Raw genomic sequence first — 15,610 nt, forward strand, 5'->3', positions numbered from 1 at the left:
ACTTTGCTGGTTTCTTTTTTATCACCCAATTGTCTAAAACAATCATCATCTTACACTTAAAATGCATAATTGTTAAAATTCTGACCAAAGAAGAGGGATAGTTCAGCAGACACATCGAATAAGAGGGGTGAATTAATGCTAGGGCAAGGAGAAGAAAATCTCATAGACTTCTGCCGCCCCCACTCAATGGTAGAAAAGATTCTTAGGTTTGTTTGTTTTTTTAAAAAAATTATTGATATACATTAACAAATTGCTTTGCATAAATGTTATGTCAATGTATACTGCTACCAGCACTCTATGAGTAATAGGCTCGGGTCATTTTAAAGAACTTTATGTTCAAAGCTCATTCAACACTTCATAAACTCACTACATTGCTTTTTTTTTTTTTTTTTTTTTTTGAGATGGAATCTCACTCTGTCGCCCAGGCTGGAGTGCAGTGGCACGATCTCGGCTCATGGCAACCTTCACCTCCCAGGTTCAAGTGATTCTCCCACCTCAGCCTCCCAAGTAGTTGGGATTACATGCTCCCACCACCATGCCCGGCTAATTTATATATTTTTAGTAGAGACGGGATTTCACCATGTTAGCCAGGCTAGTCTCGAACTCCTGACCTCAGGTGATCTACCCGCCTCGGGCTCCCAAAGTACTGGGATTACAGATGTGAGTCACTGCGCTTGGCCTACTACATTGCTTTCTGAGCACCTCTTACTAATATTATTGCTCTACAATTGTCCAAAACTATTTACCTCTTGCTCAGTTATCCTAATTTTTGCTTGTTGCTATGCTCTGTCATTGATTGATTCATAAACATTCTTCCTTCTTTTTAAAACAATTTTGATTGATTGAGCCCAGGAGGTCAAGGCTGCAGTGAGCCATGATTGTGCCACTGCACTCCAGCCTCAGTGGCAGAGCAAGACACTTTCCTCTTCCCTTCTCCCCCGCAAACATTTATAATGGTTTTATTGAAATATAATTCACAGGCCATACAATTTCACCCATTTAAAGTGTACAATTTGTTAGCTTTTAGTATATTAAAAGTTTTGCAACCATCACCACAATTTTAGAACATTTTTATCACAGCAGAAAGAAACTGTACTAATTAGCAGTCACTCCTCATTTACCCTCCAAAACCACAAGCCCTAGGCGATCACTGATCTACTTTCTGTCTCTATAGATTTGCCTATTCAGGACATTTTATATAAATGGAATCAATACAGTATGTGATCTTCTGTGATCTGGCTTCTTTCACTTAGCATAATCTTTTCAAGGTTCATCCATGTTGTAGCATGTATGAGTACTTCATTCCTTTTTTAATTCCTAATAACATTCCATTGTATGGTATATTAATATTAATACCACATTTGGCAATTCAATGGAGAAAGAAGACTATTCAACAAATGGTATTAAAATAATTGTACATCCCTAAACAAAAAAAGTCAATTTGGGCCTAAACCTCATCTCTTTTCCAAAAATTAACTTGAAATTGATTCCATATCTAAATGTAAAACATAAAACTATAAACCTTTTAGAAAGAAGCACAGGAGAAAATCATCATCATCAGTGGTTAGGCAAAGATTTCTTAGACACAACACCAAAAGTACGATCCATTTTAAAAAAAGAACTTGTATGTCCAGTCCAGGATATACAAAGAACCCTCAAAACCAAACAGTTAGAAAACAAACAGTCCAATTTTTAAAAGGGGCAAAAACTAAAAATACAACCCAGCAATCACACTCCTGGGTATATATCCCAGAGAAATAACAATTTGTGTGCATACAAACCTGTACACAGATGATCATAGCAACATTATTTGCAATGTTCAAAACCTTGAAATAATCAAAATGTTTCTCTATAGTTGACTAGTTAAACATACTGTGGTACATCCATACCACAGATTACTCAGCAGTAAAAAGCAATGAACTATTAATATATGCAACAACTTGGATGGTTCTCAAGGGTATTCTGCTGTACACTGAGTCAAAAAAAGCCAACTTCAAAATGTTGCATACTATATGATTCCGTTTATATAATATTCTCAAAGTGACAAAAGAATAGAGATGGAGGCCAGGCGCGGTGGCTCACGCCTATAATCCCAGCACTTTGGGAGGCCGAGGTGGGCAGATCACTTAAGGCCAGGAGTTCGTGACCAGCCTGGCCAACATGGTGAAACCCCGTCTCTTTTAAAAATAAAAAAAAAATTGCTGGGCGCAGTGACTCATGCTGGTAATCCCAGGACTTTGGGAGGCCGAGGCGGGCGGATCATGAGGTCAGGAGTTTGAGACCAGCCTGACCAATATGGTGAAACTCCGTCTCTACTAAAAAAAAAAAAAATTAGCCAGGTACGGTGGTGTGTGCCTGTAATCCCAGCTACTCAGTAGGCTGAGGCAGGAGAACTGCTTCAATCTGGGAGGCTGAGGTTGCAGTGAGCCGAGATCATACCACTGCACTGCAGCCTAGGCGACAAAAAATAAAATAAAATTGTTTTTTAGCTGGGCGTGGTGGCACATGCGTGTAATCCTAGCTACTCAGGAGGCTGAGGCAGGAGAATCACTTGAATCCGGGAGGCAGAGGTTGCAGTGAGCCAAGATCTCTCCACTGCACTCCAGCCTGGGCGACAGAGTGAGACTCCGTGTCAAAAACAACAACAACAACAACAACAACAACAACGACTCAAAAGGCTACCTACTGTATGATTCCAGTTATAAATGGAATATATATGCTATGTTTGAAAAGACAAAACTACAGTGACAGAAAAACAGATCAGTGATTTCCAAGGATTAGTAGTTGGAGGAAGGCGTGATTCTAAAGCAGGAGACAGCAAACTTTTTCTGTAGAGGGCCAGATAGTAAATAGTTTAGGCTTTGTGTCACATATTCTTTACTTTTGTCTCTGATTTTTGTTCTTTTTACAAAACTTCAAAAATGTAAAAATGATTCTTAGCTTCTGGGCCCTGAGAAAACAGGCCATGGACCAGATTTGACTCAGGTGTAGTTTGCCAACTCTTGTGACAATGACAGAGTTTAAGGGAGTTGGCAGGGTGGGGAATGAGAGATATAATTGTTCTGTATCCAACTGTGGCATGGTTACAGGAATCTATAAATGTGTTAAAATTCACAGAAGTATATGCACACAGAAAAGTCAATAATACTGTATGTTGATTAGAAAGAAAAACCCAGTAACCTATCAGATCAGTTCATCTCTGTCACAAGATATATCAAAATTGCCTTTTCCCTAACATACAAGGATCAAGAAATCTTTTAAAAGATATGGCTTCTAACCAGGTGTGGTGGTACGTGCCTATAGTCCCAGCTACTCTGGAGGCTGAGGTAGGAGGATCACTTGAGGCCAGGACTTTAAGGCTACAGTGGGGCATGATGAGACCTGGGAATACCCACTGCATTCCAGCCTGAGCAACATAGTGAGACCCCATCTCTAAAAAAATAAATTTGTAAAATAAATGAAAGATATGGCTTCTATCCATTCTATTTATGAAGTTGTTTACTGCAGTAATTCCCTTGTTTAAAATGGCAGGCTTGTGTGAATGAGATGATGAACTCAGTTGTAACTTATTAGGTTACAATGATGACAACCGTTTCTTCAAGGACAGGAAAAGCAAGTGTTATTCTCTATAAAAAGAGATAAATGTATTTGTCACTTACAATAATGTCCAATTTATTTGCTGAGCAACGATCATTTAAGCTCAAAGCAATATGTGAGTTTCAGCCTTGAAATAGCAATTCAATCTGAATTATTTTCAAATAAGTTACCTTTAAGCATAGAAATTATAGCTTATGTTATAGAGAATATGCCCTTTCTTACATTTTGCAAACTACAGGAGAGAATCTGACATTTATTTTATGCTCTGGATAAGAGGGTCACTGTGTCACAGCAGGTTCACTTTCCCTCAGGCCTTGGTAACTGTCAGAGAGAATTGTATAACTGTCAGCATATTGTATAAGAATGTCAAGAGAACTGACTTTTGTTGTCTGATCAAGTGAATATGTAATGCTTCCCTAAAAATATCCTTTAACAAATTAAAAATATTTCATCTTTTGTAGTGATTCTCAGTGCTGGGTGTGTGTATTTCAGGAATAGGGATGCTTTAGGAGATTTACATGGCTTAACCCCAGAATCACTGACCTGGTGAGCCCTGTGGAAAACAGTGTAGAACCCTCCATCTAGGCAGCCTTTCAAACTACTATATTTATCAAGCATATACTTCAGGTAAACACGTGACAGATGATGACACTCTTTCCCTACATTTTACTCTGGATACAAAGGGATTTCAAAAATAAGCATAAAACATGAAGGATAAAAAGACAATGTATTTCCTGTGTCCCCATGGAATGGTGGCTTGCCAATGACTAGCTTAGCATTTCTCTCTGTATTTCTTTAGGCACCATCTCTTTTCATCATCCCCAAGTGCTGCCCCACACTCCAAACTAAGTGGTTGTACTTATATGACAGACTGTTTTTTCTCTTTATGCCCATAAAATATGCTCGTGCAGCAAACGTTTATTGAGCACCTGCTATGTGCTGGGTAACAGCTTGTGCTTGGGACAGATAAGCAAATGAAACAAACAGAAGTCCCTGCCTTCATAGAGCTTGCATTCTAGTGGGGGCAGATAGACGATGAACAATGAATATGATAAATAAGTAAATTATATAGTATGTTAGATACATTTGGATTGCCTAATGTATTAGGCTGTTTTTGTGTCACTATAAAGACACACCAGAGGCTGGATAATTTATAAAGAAAAGAGGTTTAATTGGCTCATGGTTCTGCAGGCTGTTCAAGGAGCATGGTGCCAAGATCCGCTCTGGGTGAGGGCCCCAGGGAGCTTACAATCATGGCCGAAGGTGAAGGGGGAGCCAGCATCATACGACAAGAGCAGGAGTGGTGGTGGGGAGGTGTCACACACTTTTAGACAACCAGATCTCACATGAACTGAGTGAGAACTCACTTACCACCAAGGGGATGGAGCTAAGCCGTAAATAAGGGATCCACTCCCATGATCCAATCATTTCCCACCAGGCCCCACCTCCAACATTGGAAATTACATTTCAACATGAGATTTGGAGGGGACAAACATCCAAACCATGTCACCTAAGGTACTGGTTAGCTGTCTTTGCTAAATTGCCGATAAGTTATAAGTTATTATGTATCCCCTCTCTCTTTTGCATCATCAGTTTTACCCTCTCTACTGGACTATTCCATCAGTGTACCCACAAAGAAGCTATTATATCTCTAATCTTAAAAGGATGCTGATATGGTTTGGCTGTGCCCTACCCAAATTTCATCTTCAATTGTAGTTTCCATAATCCCCACATGTCTTGGGAAGGACCCAGTGGGAGGTAATGGAATCATGGGGGTGGTTACCCTCATGCTGTTCTTGTGGTAGTGAGTTCTCACGAGTTCTGATGGTTTTATAAGGGGTTTTTCTCCCTTTTGCTCGGCACTTCTCTTTCCTGCCACCATGTGAAGAAGGATGTTTTTGCTTTCCCTTCTGACATGATTGTGAGTTTTCTGAGGCCTCCCCAGCCATGCTGAACTGTGAGTCAATTAAATCTCTTTCCTTTATAAATTACCCAGTCTCGGGTATGTCTTTATTAGCAGCATGAGAACAGACTAATACAAACGCCCTCTCTTGATTCACTCTGTTCTCATCACAGTAGTCAGGGTGATCCTCTTAAAATCATAAGTCAGATGATGTATTAATATCCATACCACCACCACTGCCACTCCTGCCCAAACATCCTATTTCCCTTCCTGGTTTTATTGTTTTCTCTTTAGTACTTAACATTATTGACATAACTCTTTTTATATCTATATCTGTATTCCATAACTTTACTTATTTATCCTGTTTCAATTGGCTTTTCCTACCAGAATATAATCTTATGCAGGTAGGAATTTTTACCTATTTTATTTAGTCTCAGTATTTAGAATCATCCCTGGCATATAGTAGGTGCTAAGTAAGTATTTTAAATGAATCATGTTGCCTACTCTAATTGTGTTTGAACAGGGAGCTGTTGGCTCAATATTATGCTTTAAGGACTATAATGGTCACTGGGCAAATTTGTTTTGATTTATTTATTTATTTATTTATCTTTTAAGTTCTGGGGTACATGTGCAGGATGTGCAGGTTTGTCACATAGGTAAATGTGTGCCATGGTGGTTTGCTGCACCTATCAACCGATCACGTAGGTATTAAGCCCAGCATGCATTAGTTATTTTTTCTAATGCTCTCCCTCTCCCCAACCCAACCCTGACAGTCCCCCAAAGTATTGTTCCCCTCCCTGTGTCCATGTGTTCTCATTGTTCAGTTCCCAGTTATAAGTGAGAACATGTGGTATTTTGTTTTTGTTTTTGTTTTGAGATAGTCGCCCAGGCTGGAATGTAGTGGCACAATTTCAGCTCACGGCAAACTCTGCCTGCCACGTCCAAGTGATTCTCCTGCCTCAGCCTCCCAAGTAGCTGAGACTACAGGCGCCCGCCATCACGCCCAGCTAATTTTTGTATTTTTAGTAGAGACGGGGTTTCACCATGTTGGCCAGACTAGTCTCCGACTCCCGACCTTAGGTCATCCGCCTGCCTCAACCTCCTAAAGTGCTGGTATTATAGGCATGAGCCACTGTGCCTGGCCAGCAAATATTTTTGACAAGTTATTTCTTCCACATCCTTCAATCCCAACCTTTGAACAGTATCAATAGGTATAACTCTAAACAATAAAATACAACATTGTCAGATCCTCATTCAATGTGTTTATAGGAGTTGTGAATGTGGGCTCCTCCTTCTTCAGACTGCAGAATTTGATAACGTTGGGTTTTGTATGTTTTGTTCTTAGGTATGTATTATTCTTTCTCCCGTCGGTAATTCCTTTGTGATCTGTTTCTTTTCTTATTTCATTCATCTCCTTTCCCGGTTCTCCACCCTAGAAATTTGAGAGACAGACTGATATCCAGAAAAACAAATCTTTCACTGTAATCTCCTTTTCAGTGTTATCTCAATTTTGAATAGATTTAAGTAAAATAAGTTAAGTATTTCTTAGATACAGATATTAGTAAGTATACAATTTTATTCATCAAACTCTGCTTACTATAAATCTCTATTGACAACATGTACAAATTAAGTTGGAAGGATAAAGAAAGAAGCAGGGGAGGCTTCTGGAACTAGCGTCTGTGTTCCTCAAATATTAGAATTGCTTGATGGTGTTAATGAGGCACTTGCCTATTAATTTTAAGTTTGATTTTCAATTTGTTTGGCAACATCATCGCTCTGCAATGTATTTTTAATTTTCCTTATTAAAACTTTTAATTAGTCTTCCCAAAATTTTAAAGCAAAACCAGCTATTATGCCATTTAATTGGAATATTACAGACAGTCAGAAAGGTATTTGAGGCCGGGCGCGGTGGCTCAAGCCTGTAATCCCAGCACTTTGGGAGGCCGAGGTGGGCGGATCACAAGGTCAGGAGATCGAGACCACAGTGAAACCCCGTCTCTACTAAAAATACAAAAAATTAGCCGGGCGCGGTGGCGGGCGCCTGTAGTCCCAGCTACTCAGGAGGCTGAGGCAGGAGAATGGCGTGAACCCAGGAGGCGGAGCTTGCAGTGAGCCGAGATCGCGCCACTGCACTCCAGCCTGGGCAACAGCGTGACACTCCGTCTCAAAAAAAAAAAAAAAAAAAAAAAAAAAAAAAAAAGAAAGGTATTTGAAACTAAGTTGATTCAAAAATGAAGATTTAGCTGGAAACATTAGCTCATACATGTAATCCCTCCCTGCTACTTAGGAGGCTGAGGCAGGAGGATCACTTGAGGCCAGGAGTTCAAGACCAGCCTGGGCAACATAGTGATACCCCATCTCTAATTTTTTCTCTTTTTTTATTAGCTAAGTGTGGTGCCATGTGCCTGTAGTCCCAGCTACTCAGGAGGCTGGGGTGGGAGGACTGATTGAGCCCAGGAGTTCCAGGCTGCAGTGAGCTGTAGTTGTGCCACTACACCCCGGCCTGGGCAACATAGTGCAACCCTGTCTCTAAATAGATATGTAAATAAATAAAAGTAAATATTTGCTTTCTAATGCATTTACATTAAAATATTTGATAAGTATGTGAGTTTGCTTCTATGTGTCCTTAATAAAATATAATGACTTGAGAAGTATATCTACTACTTTTTATCATGGAAGCTCAGTATTCAACACAAATGCTTTCTGTTAATCCTTATTGTTTTAGTTACTGCAATTTTTAAAAAGTTATTCTCAGCTAATGAATTGAAGTTACACTTCCACATTTGGACACCATTAAATTACTAAGAGTACTAGGACTTTTAAAAGGTTTAAAATGCATGATTTTAAACATTTGGGGATTTTAAGATAAAAGTATAAAGTTATTTGTGGAGAAATTTAAGATGTTACATGATGGCTGAAATAAAAGTCTTGGGATAAGAATAGTGTGTGTGGAGGAGGGCTTGAAATATCCAAAAGACCAACATTTTACTTTTTAAAATGGAAATTTCCTGATTTAGTGACTGAGGATTCTAATCACATGGCATGCCAGATTTTAAAATATTTATTTTTAAAATCAATGACCGGGCGCCGTGGCTCACACTTGTAATCTCAGCACTTTGGGAGGCCGAGGCAGGTGACTCACTTGAGGTCAGGAGTTCGAGACCAGCCTTGCCAACATAGTGAAACCCGTCTGTACTAAAAACACAAAACTTAGCCAGGCATGGTGGCACATGCCTGTAGTCCCAGCTACTCCAGAGGCTGAGACAGGAGAATCGCTTGAAACCGGGAGGCGGAGGTTTCAGTGAGCCAAGATCGCACCACTACACTCCAGTCTGGGCGACAGAGCAAGCCTCCCTCTCAAAATAAAATAAAATAAAAAGTATCCACCGAGACCCTCTAGATGACTTTTACTGGTTTCAAATTTGTTAGACTTCATTAATCTTGTTGAGTAACACTTGTACTTAGGTCATGAACATTCACTTATTTTATTTGTCTACTGATGGCAGTTGTGAGTAAAATCCACTCTCAAGGTCTCCCTCCTTGAAGAGAGAATCTGCTATAATAACAGGTCTCATTATCTCACCATGATAAAAATGTCAAGCATTTTTTTTGAAGGACTCAAATTACATCTGTTGCAACACCAGTGCATCAGCTCATTAGTCTCCTTTCTTCCCCACTCATAACTACCTGCATGCAATATGATTCCAGCTTCCCTAATGTAACTCAATTTTTATTAAATTTAAAAAACACAAATTAGTAAGTTAAAGTAGTAGTTGAAGTAATAGAGGTGAAGTGTCACCTTTGTTGTTGTTGTTTTTGTTGTTTGTTTACTCCTTTCCATTCCCAATTATTTCTGCCACCTGGTGCAAAGATGTGATCTAACAAAAATGATTCCCCCTCCCCCGACACACACCTGTCATAGTCCCAGGGGTTGCCATACCTCACTTTCGTTCTTTGGTTTCCCATTTTCATGTTCAAGTTATCCAGCTGCTAGCTTTCTTTTAAAGTAAGAGTTATTTGTACAACAAAGCTAGACAATAAATTGTTTTCCTCAAAACACAAAATATGGGCCTGTTCCCTCTGCTGTGAGACTATCACTCCACCAGAGGGGTCAATTTGTGTGTACTTCAGGTGACAAGATTTGCGGTCACCTGGCCAAAAACTTCTTTGTCTCTTTGGATGACTTAAAAACTCTACCCCAAGATGTCTTTCATGGGGATGCCCCAAAGTTTTATTTGTTTTACTGTAGGGTTGCCTGCCCAGCACCCCCAATTTTTTCTGAGAGTAGAAATGGCCAATTTGGGCCTGCAATTGCTGAACTTTTCCATGACTCTGCTGGGCTGGGTAGGCCTTGTGGCCTGCACCACCATCCTGCAGCGGCAGATGAGCTCATGTGTGGGCAACAGCATCATCACAAGGGACTGTGAATGGACTACATCACGCAGAGCATGGGCTTGATGAGCTGTGAAATGTATGACTTGGTGCTCGCCCTGCCAGCAGCCATGCAGGTCCTTCGAGCCCTTAATGGTGGCATACCTGGTGCTGGGCTTCCTGACCATATGTGTGTGGCCACGATGGGCATGAAGTGCATGTGTTGTGGGGGAAATGATAAAGTGAAGAAGGCCTGTATAGCTGATATGGCTTGGCTCTGTGTCCCCACCCAAATCTCATCTTGAATTGTAATCCTCACATGTCAAGGGAGGGAAATGACTGGATTATGGGGGCAGTTTCCCCCATACTGTTCTCATGATAGTGAGTGAATTCTCAGGAGATCTGACAGTTTTTTGTTTGTTTGTTTTTTGAAATGGAGTTTCACTCTTGTTGCCCAGGCTGGAGTGCAATGGCATAGTCTCAGCTCACTGCAACCTCTGCCTCCCAGGTTCAAGTGATTCTCCTGCCTCTGCCTCCCACGTAGTTGGTATTACAGGCATCCCCCACCACACTCAGCTAAGTTTTGTATTTTTAGTAGACACGGGGTTTCACCATGTTGGCCAAGCTGGTCTCAAACTCCTGAACTCAGGTGATCTGCCCACCTCAGCCTCCCAAAGTACTGGGATTACAGGGGTGAGCCACTGTGCCCGGCCCTGATGGTTTTATAAACGGTAGTTTTTCCTGCTCTCTCACATGCTTTCTCTCTCCTGCCGCCATGTGAAGAAGGTCCTTGCTTGCCCTTCCGCCATGATTGTAAGTTTCCTGAGGCCTCCCCAGTCATGCTAAACTGTGAGTCAATTAAACCTCTCTCCTTTATAAATTACCCAGTCTTGGATATATCTTTATAGCAGTGTGAAAACAGACTAATACAATAGGCATGGTTAGAGGCGTCATTTTCATCATGGCAGGTCTTGCTGACTTGGTAGCTTTCTTCTGGTATGGCCATCAGATTGTCACGGACTTTTACAACCCCTTGATCCCCTTGAATATTAGGTATGAGTTTGGTCCTGCTATCTTTATTGACTGGGCAGGGTCTTCTCTGGCCCTCCTAGGAGGTGTACTATTCTCTTGCTCTTGTCCTGGGAATAAGACCCAAACTGGGTACCATGTACCTCACTCTTACTCTAAGTCCAACTCTGCCAAGGAGTACATGTGAGTTGGGACCCCTTTGCCCCAGCCTGACAGGCTATGGGTGTATCTAGATGCCTGAAAAGACCTGGGGCAGAGCTCAATCTGTGGGCAGGGCGCAGGACAAAGGCCTCCTGGTCACGCCATCCCTGCACACCATGTACTGTTCTCTGGGGGGTGGGGTGGGAGACACAAAAAGAGAGGAGAGTGCACATTTTGTATAGTAATAAAAAATAAGTTTTGGAAAGTAAAAAGATATATATGAGCAAGTAGGGATAGACCAGTGATAGCTAGCTACAATACCTATAGTACTGGCATCTGTACAGAAACATGCTTAGGGAAGCAACAGGGCATCTCACTGACCTGGGAACAACAAAATAACCAAAAGGCACTAACTGAAAGTTTAGAGAGCCAAAGTGAGAACAGGAACTAAAACTGTAGAGGTAAACCTCCATGACAATGGTCTGCAATAAGATATAAGAGATCTAAAATAGTCTGGATCATACAAGCTCTTAGAACTAACTAGCCAAAGCATCCTTTGAGGATAAAGATCCACACTGAGGAGACTTGCTGATCAATCTAAATTGAACAGGATAGTGACAATACAGACAAAAGAAAGAACAGGGCCAGAAAAAGTAGGGAGGGGAACAGAGTCTGGAGATCTCAGAAATCAAGCCACCATATTTTTTGACACTTCACAAAAACAACAGGAGAGTTCTAGTCATAAAGTTATAAAATCTATATTTCCCTTGTAAAAGTTCAGGAAAATGAAATTCACGTGGAAATGAACATAATAGAATGAAGGGCAAAAACCATGTGATCATTTCAATGGACACAGAAAAATACAAATTCATAATACAAATTCTCAACAAACTTAGAATAGAAGGGAACTTCTTCAACCTTCAACCTGATGAAGAGTATCCACAAAAACCACCAGTGTTTTGTTTTTACAATATGTAATTTTTTGTATTTAGCATCTCTCTCAACTTTGTAGAGATGAACAGGAAGAAGAACTAGAATTGAAGCGTGGAGAACAAACTTGGGATTCCCAAATGGGCTAGAGGCAATATATGTTAGGATTTTGGCAGCAGCCAAAATGGACAATTTTTTTGGCCAGGGAAGTCATTTGTAGGGACCCTAAGGTTGGGGTACAGAATGAGTAGGAATGAGGGTGCCCGAAGATTCATATACACCAGGCCGATAGGATGAACAGCATTGGGGAATCTGAGTAGCGTGTCTGTATTTCTCAGGCCAGCACTGGTCTTGACTTTGCCCTCTGGTATTGATGGTTGTTGAGTTTCTTGTTTTTGCTGAACATGCTCGCATTTTGCTTTCTTAAGTTTTGCTCTGTGGTTCTCGAACCAGACCTCCAGTACTGTTGGATGTATTTCGATTTTCGAAGCCCACTGAAGGCTGGGGTTTGGGTATAGGTTCTCATTGAAAAAGCTGTTCAAATCTTCCAGTAGTTTCTCAGTGAACATGGTTCATTTCCTGTGTGAATGCACCTGGTGTTGCCTTTGGGAAGACCCTCTGAGTCTGACATCTTCTAATGCAGATGTGCTCCTGTGTTCAGATCCAATGATAAGAACTAGTAGAGATTGAATCCAGACTTAAATAGCTTACTCCATAGCCACACCTGATTCCCAACCCCTTCCAACTGTTTCTGCCCTATCTGCTTCCAATGTGATTCCTGGATCCTCCAGAGCCCCCTGGATTTCACCTAATTCTGTCTCACGTCATACCTAATCATAAAAGACTGCATGTTTGCCTCCAAGACTAGGAAGAAGGCAAGACTACCCACTCTTGCCACTTCTATTCAACATTGTACTGGAGGTTCTAGTGCAATCAAGTAAAAAAAAATTAAAAAGCATCTAGGTTGTAAAAAAGTAAAACTGTCTTTATTTGCTAATGACATGATCATCATGTAGAAAATCCTAAGGAATTTATACACACACACACACACACACACACAACTATTAGAACAAATAAGTTCACCAAAGTGATGGGATACTAAGTCAGTATACAAAAATCAATTGTATTACTATGTACGAGCAATGAAAATTCCAAAAGTGAAATTAAAAAATAACTCCATTTATGATTGTATTAAAAAGAATAAAACACTTAAGAATAATTTTAACAAAATAAGTGTAAGACATGTACAGTGAAAATTTAAAAATACTGATGAGGGAAATTAAAGAAGACCTAAATATAAGAGAGACATCCATCCCATGATCATGGAAAACTCAGTAATATGGCAATTCTCTCAAAATTGATTTGTAGATTAACACAATCTCTATCAAAATTCCAACCGTTTTTTTTTTTTTTTTTTTTTTTAGGAAATTGACAAATTGATTGCTGGGAGACAATTCTCCATGAATATTTCACAGCTCCACACAGTCCAGGTCTTCTGAACAAAGAGCTTGTTTGAATGGCAAAGGCCTTGGAAGCTAGAGATTTCGAGCTGTGTCTCCCCAGTAGACATTTGCTTACATTTCAAGATAATAAACCTAGAGGCCTTCCACTCCCCTTTCCAGTGAAGATCTGTTTACATTCAAGAGAAAAGATGAAGTCATTATCTCTCCCTTCCTAAAGGGGAGGATGGGCAGATGTGCCAGCAAACCTTGTATAAACTTCAGAGCCTCCTAATTTGGGGGGTTTTCTCCTGTGATGAAACCCATTGCTTACACAGGTAAACATCTGGCTCTCATTTGTGTTGCCCTGTGGAGAACTGGGGCATGGGGAAGGAGGCACTAGTGAGATGGTACTCTGGATGCTGCTTTTGCCATGACTTATAAACCATCTGTCCTTGACATAGGGGTCTGATATCTTCTGTCAGCATATATACGTGAAACTGTCACAAACTAATTTGTTAGTTTGCAAGTAGGGTAAAATCTCAGACCCTTCACAGTTTCTGACTTCATACTGATCCTGAAATTAAATGAAATAGATCCAGTATATCCAAAACAATTTTGAAAATGAAGAACAAAGTTGGAGGACTTTTACCTCTCAATTTCAAAACTTATTACAAAGCTTAGTTATCAATACAGTGTGGTGCTGGCATAAAGACAGACATACAGACCAAAGGTACAGAATTGAGAATCTAGAACTAAACCTTTACATTAATGGTCAATTTACTTTTGACAAAAGTGCAAGGCATTTCAATGGGGAAAGGACAGATAGTCTTTTCAACGAATAGTGCTGAGAAAATTGGATATCTACATGCACACCATACTCAAAAATTGACTCAAAATGGAACAGAGACCTAAATATAAAAGGTTAAGCTAAAAAACTTGTAACAGGAAACAGGAGAGAACAACATGGCAGAATAGGAGGTTCCCTCACTCATATCCCCCCACAACAAGAATTCTGCACCCATCCACAGACAAAAGTGTCTTTGTGGGATCCTTGGGATACAGATAGGAAGTTGTGAAACCCAGTGGAGCCCAAGACCTAGGAGGGTCATTTTGAGAGTGCAGACCCACACCTAGGTGGCAGACCAGCTGACTGCTATCCTGGCTTCATACCTGGAAATAGCCCTGTTCTTCTAAGGGTTTGGCTACGACCCCATTTGGCCTTGAGCCTGCTATCAAAACCATTTGCCAAGGGTCCGGGAGGAATCAGGCACACTAGTGCCTCAACAGACAGGCCTGCCAACACTGGTCTAGGTAGTAAACCCAAAAGCTATCCTGTAACTTGGCCCCAGACCCTCTCAATAATGGTCCCAGATTAGTACTACTTGCACAAGGACCCAGAGGGAAATTTGCCCATATGTGCCACTGGGACAGGCTTGCTGGCCTCCATCCCACAGTAGATCCTGAAGGGGCCCTGTCTCAGTTCCAGCTCCTCTCTGCCACAGCCCAGGAGTATTCCCACCCACGCAGAGAACTGCTGGGAGACTAGTCTGTCTGAGCCACTGTGACAGGCTTGCCAGCTTCCTTCCTACAGCAGATCCTGAAGGGGCCCGGAAGCTTGACTCCAGCCCAGTCTGGGAACAAACCCAAAAGCACAGAGAACTGCTGTGAGACATGCCTGTCTTCAGGACAGGCTTGCCAGCCTACATTCCATAGCAGACCCTGAAGAGACTCTGTCTCAGCTTCAGTCCAGAGCTATTCCCCCTATGCAGGAAACTACTGGGAGATGCACTGGGACAGACTTGCCAACCTCTGTCTCCTAGTGGTTCTTAAAGGAGCCCTGAATCTCAGTTCCAGCCCCTCTCAGTTGCAGTCCTGGAGCAATCCTTCTCACATAGGGAACTGTTGGGAGTCTTGCCTGATGGTGCCACCCAGGTTGGGCTTGCCAATATCAGTCACACAGCAGTTTCTGAAATAGCACTGAAGCTCAGTTTCAGCCCCTCCCAGCTGTGGTCTGAGAGCAGTTCTGCCCAGCTGGGATCCCGCCAGGAGACATGCCTTTCTGAGTCCCTGGATCTTGGTCCTGGAGGGAGGCATGTCTGGCAGTGTCCCTGAAGGCTGACTCCTTGACCTCGGTCTCATTATGGATCTTGAAACAGCCCTATAAATAGACTCCAACCCTACTCAATTGCAGCCTGAT

General features: G+C 41.3%; 2 protein-coding genes across 3 annotated transcripts in view; one reads left to right on the plus strand and one right to left on the minus strand.

The window, feature by feature from the left end:
- Positions 1–2,521: 2,521 nt before the first annotated feature.
- Positions 2,522–15,610, minus strand: part of LOC105499983 (putative uncharacterized protein MED14OS) — a 32,924-nt gene continuing 19,835 nt past the window's right edge. Inside the window, exon 4 of one of the 2 annotated variants that reach the window (XR_011618172.1) lies at positions 2,522–6,932. The gene's annotated coding sequence lies outside the window, so the exon portion shown is untranslated. The remainder of the gene's footprint in view (positions 6,933–15,610) is intronic. The other variant, XR_011618173.1, reaches the window with a different exon arrangement.
- Positions 9,791–11,087, plus strand: LOC105499975 (claudin-7-like). The gene is given in 3 exon segments (XM_071088487.1): positions 9,791–9,911; positions 9,914–10,150; positions 10,807–11,087. Coding segments are annotated over 3 exon segments (639 nt in total).

The sequence above is a fragment of the Macaca nemestrina genome, chromosome X (genome assembly GCF_043159975.1).
Source record: "Macaca nemestrina isolate mMacNem1 chromosome X, mMacNem.hap1, whole genome shotgun sequence".
NCBI classification, from domain to species: Eukaryota; Metazoa; Chordata; class Mammalia; order Primates; family Cercopithecidae; genus Macaca; species Macaca nemestrina.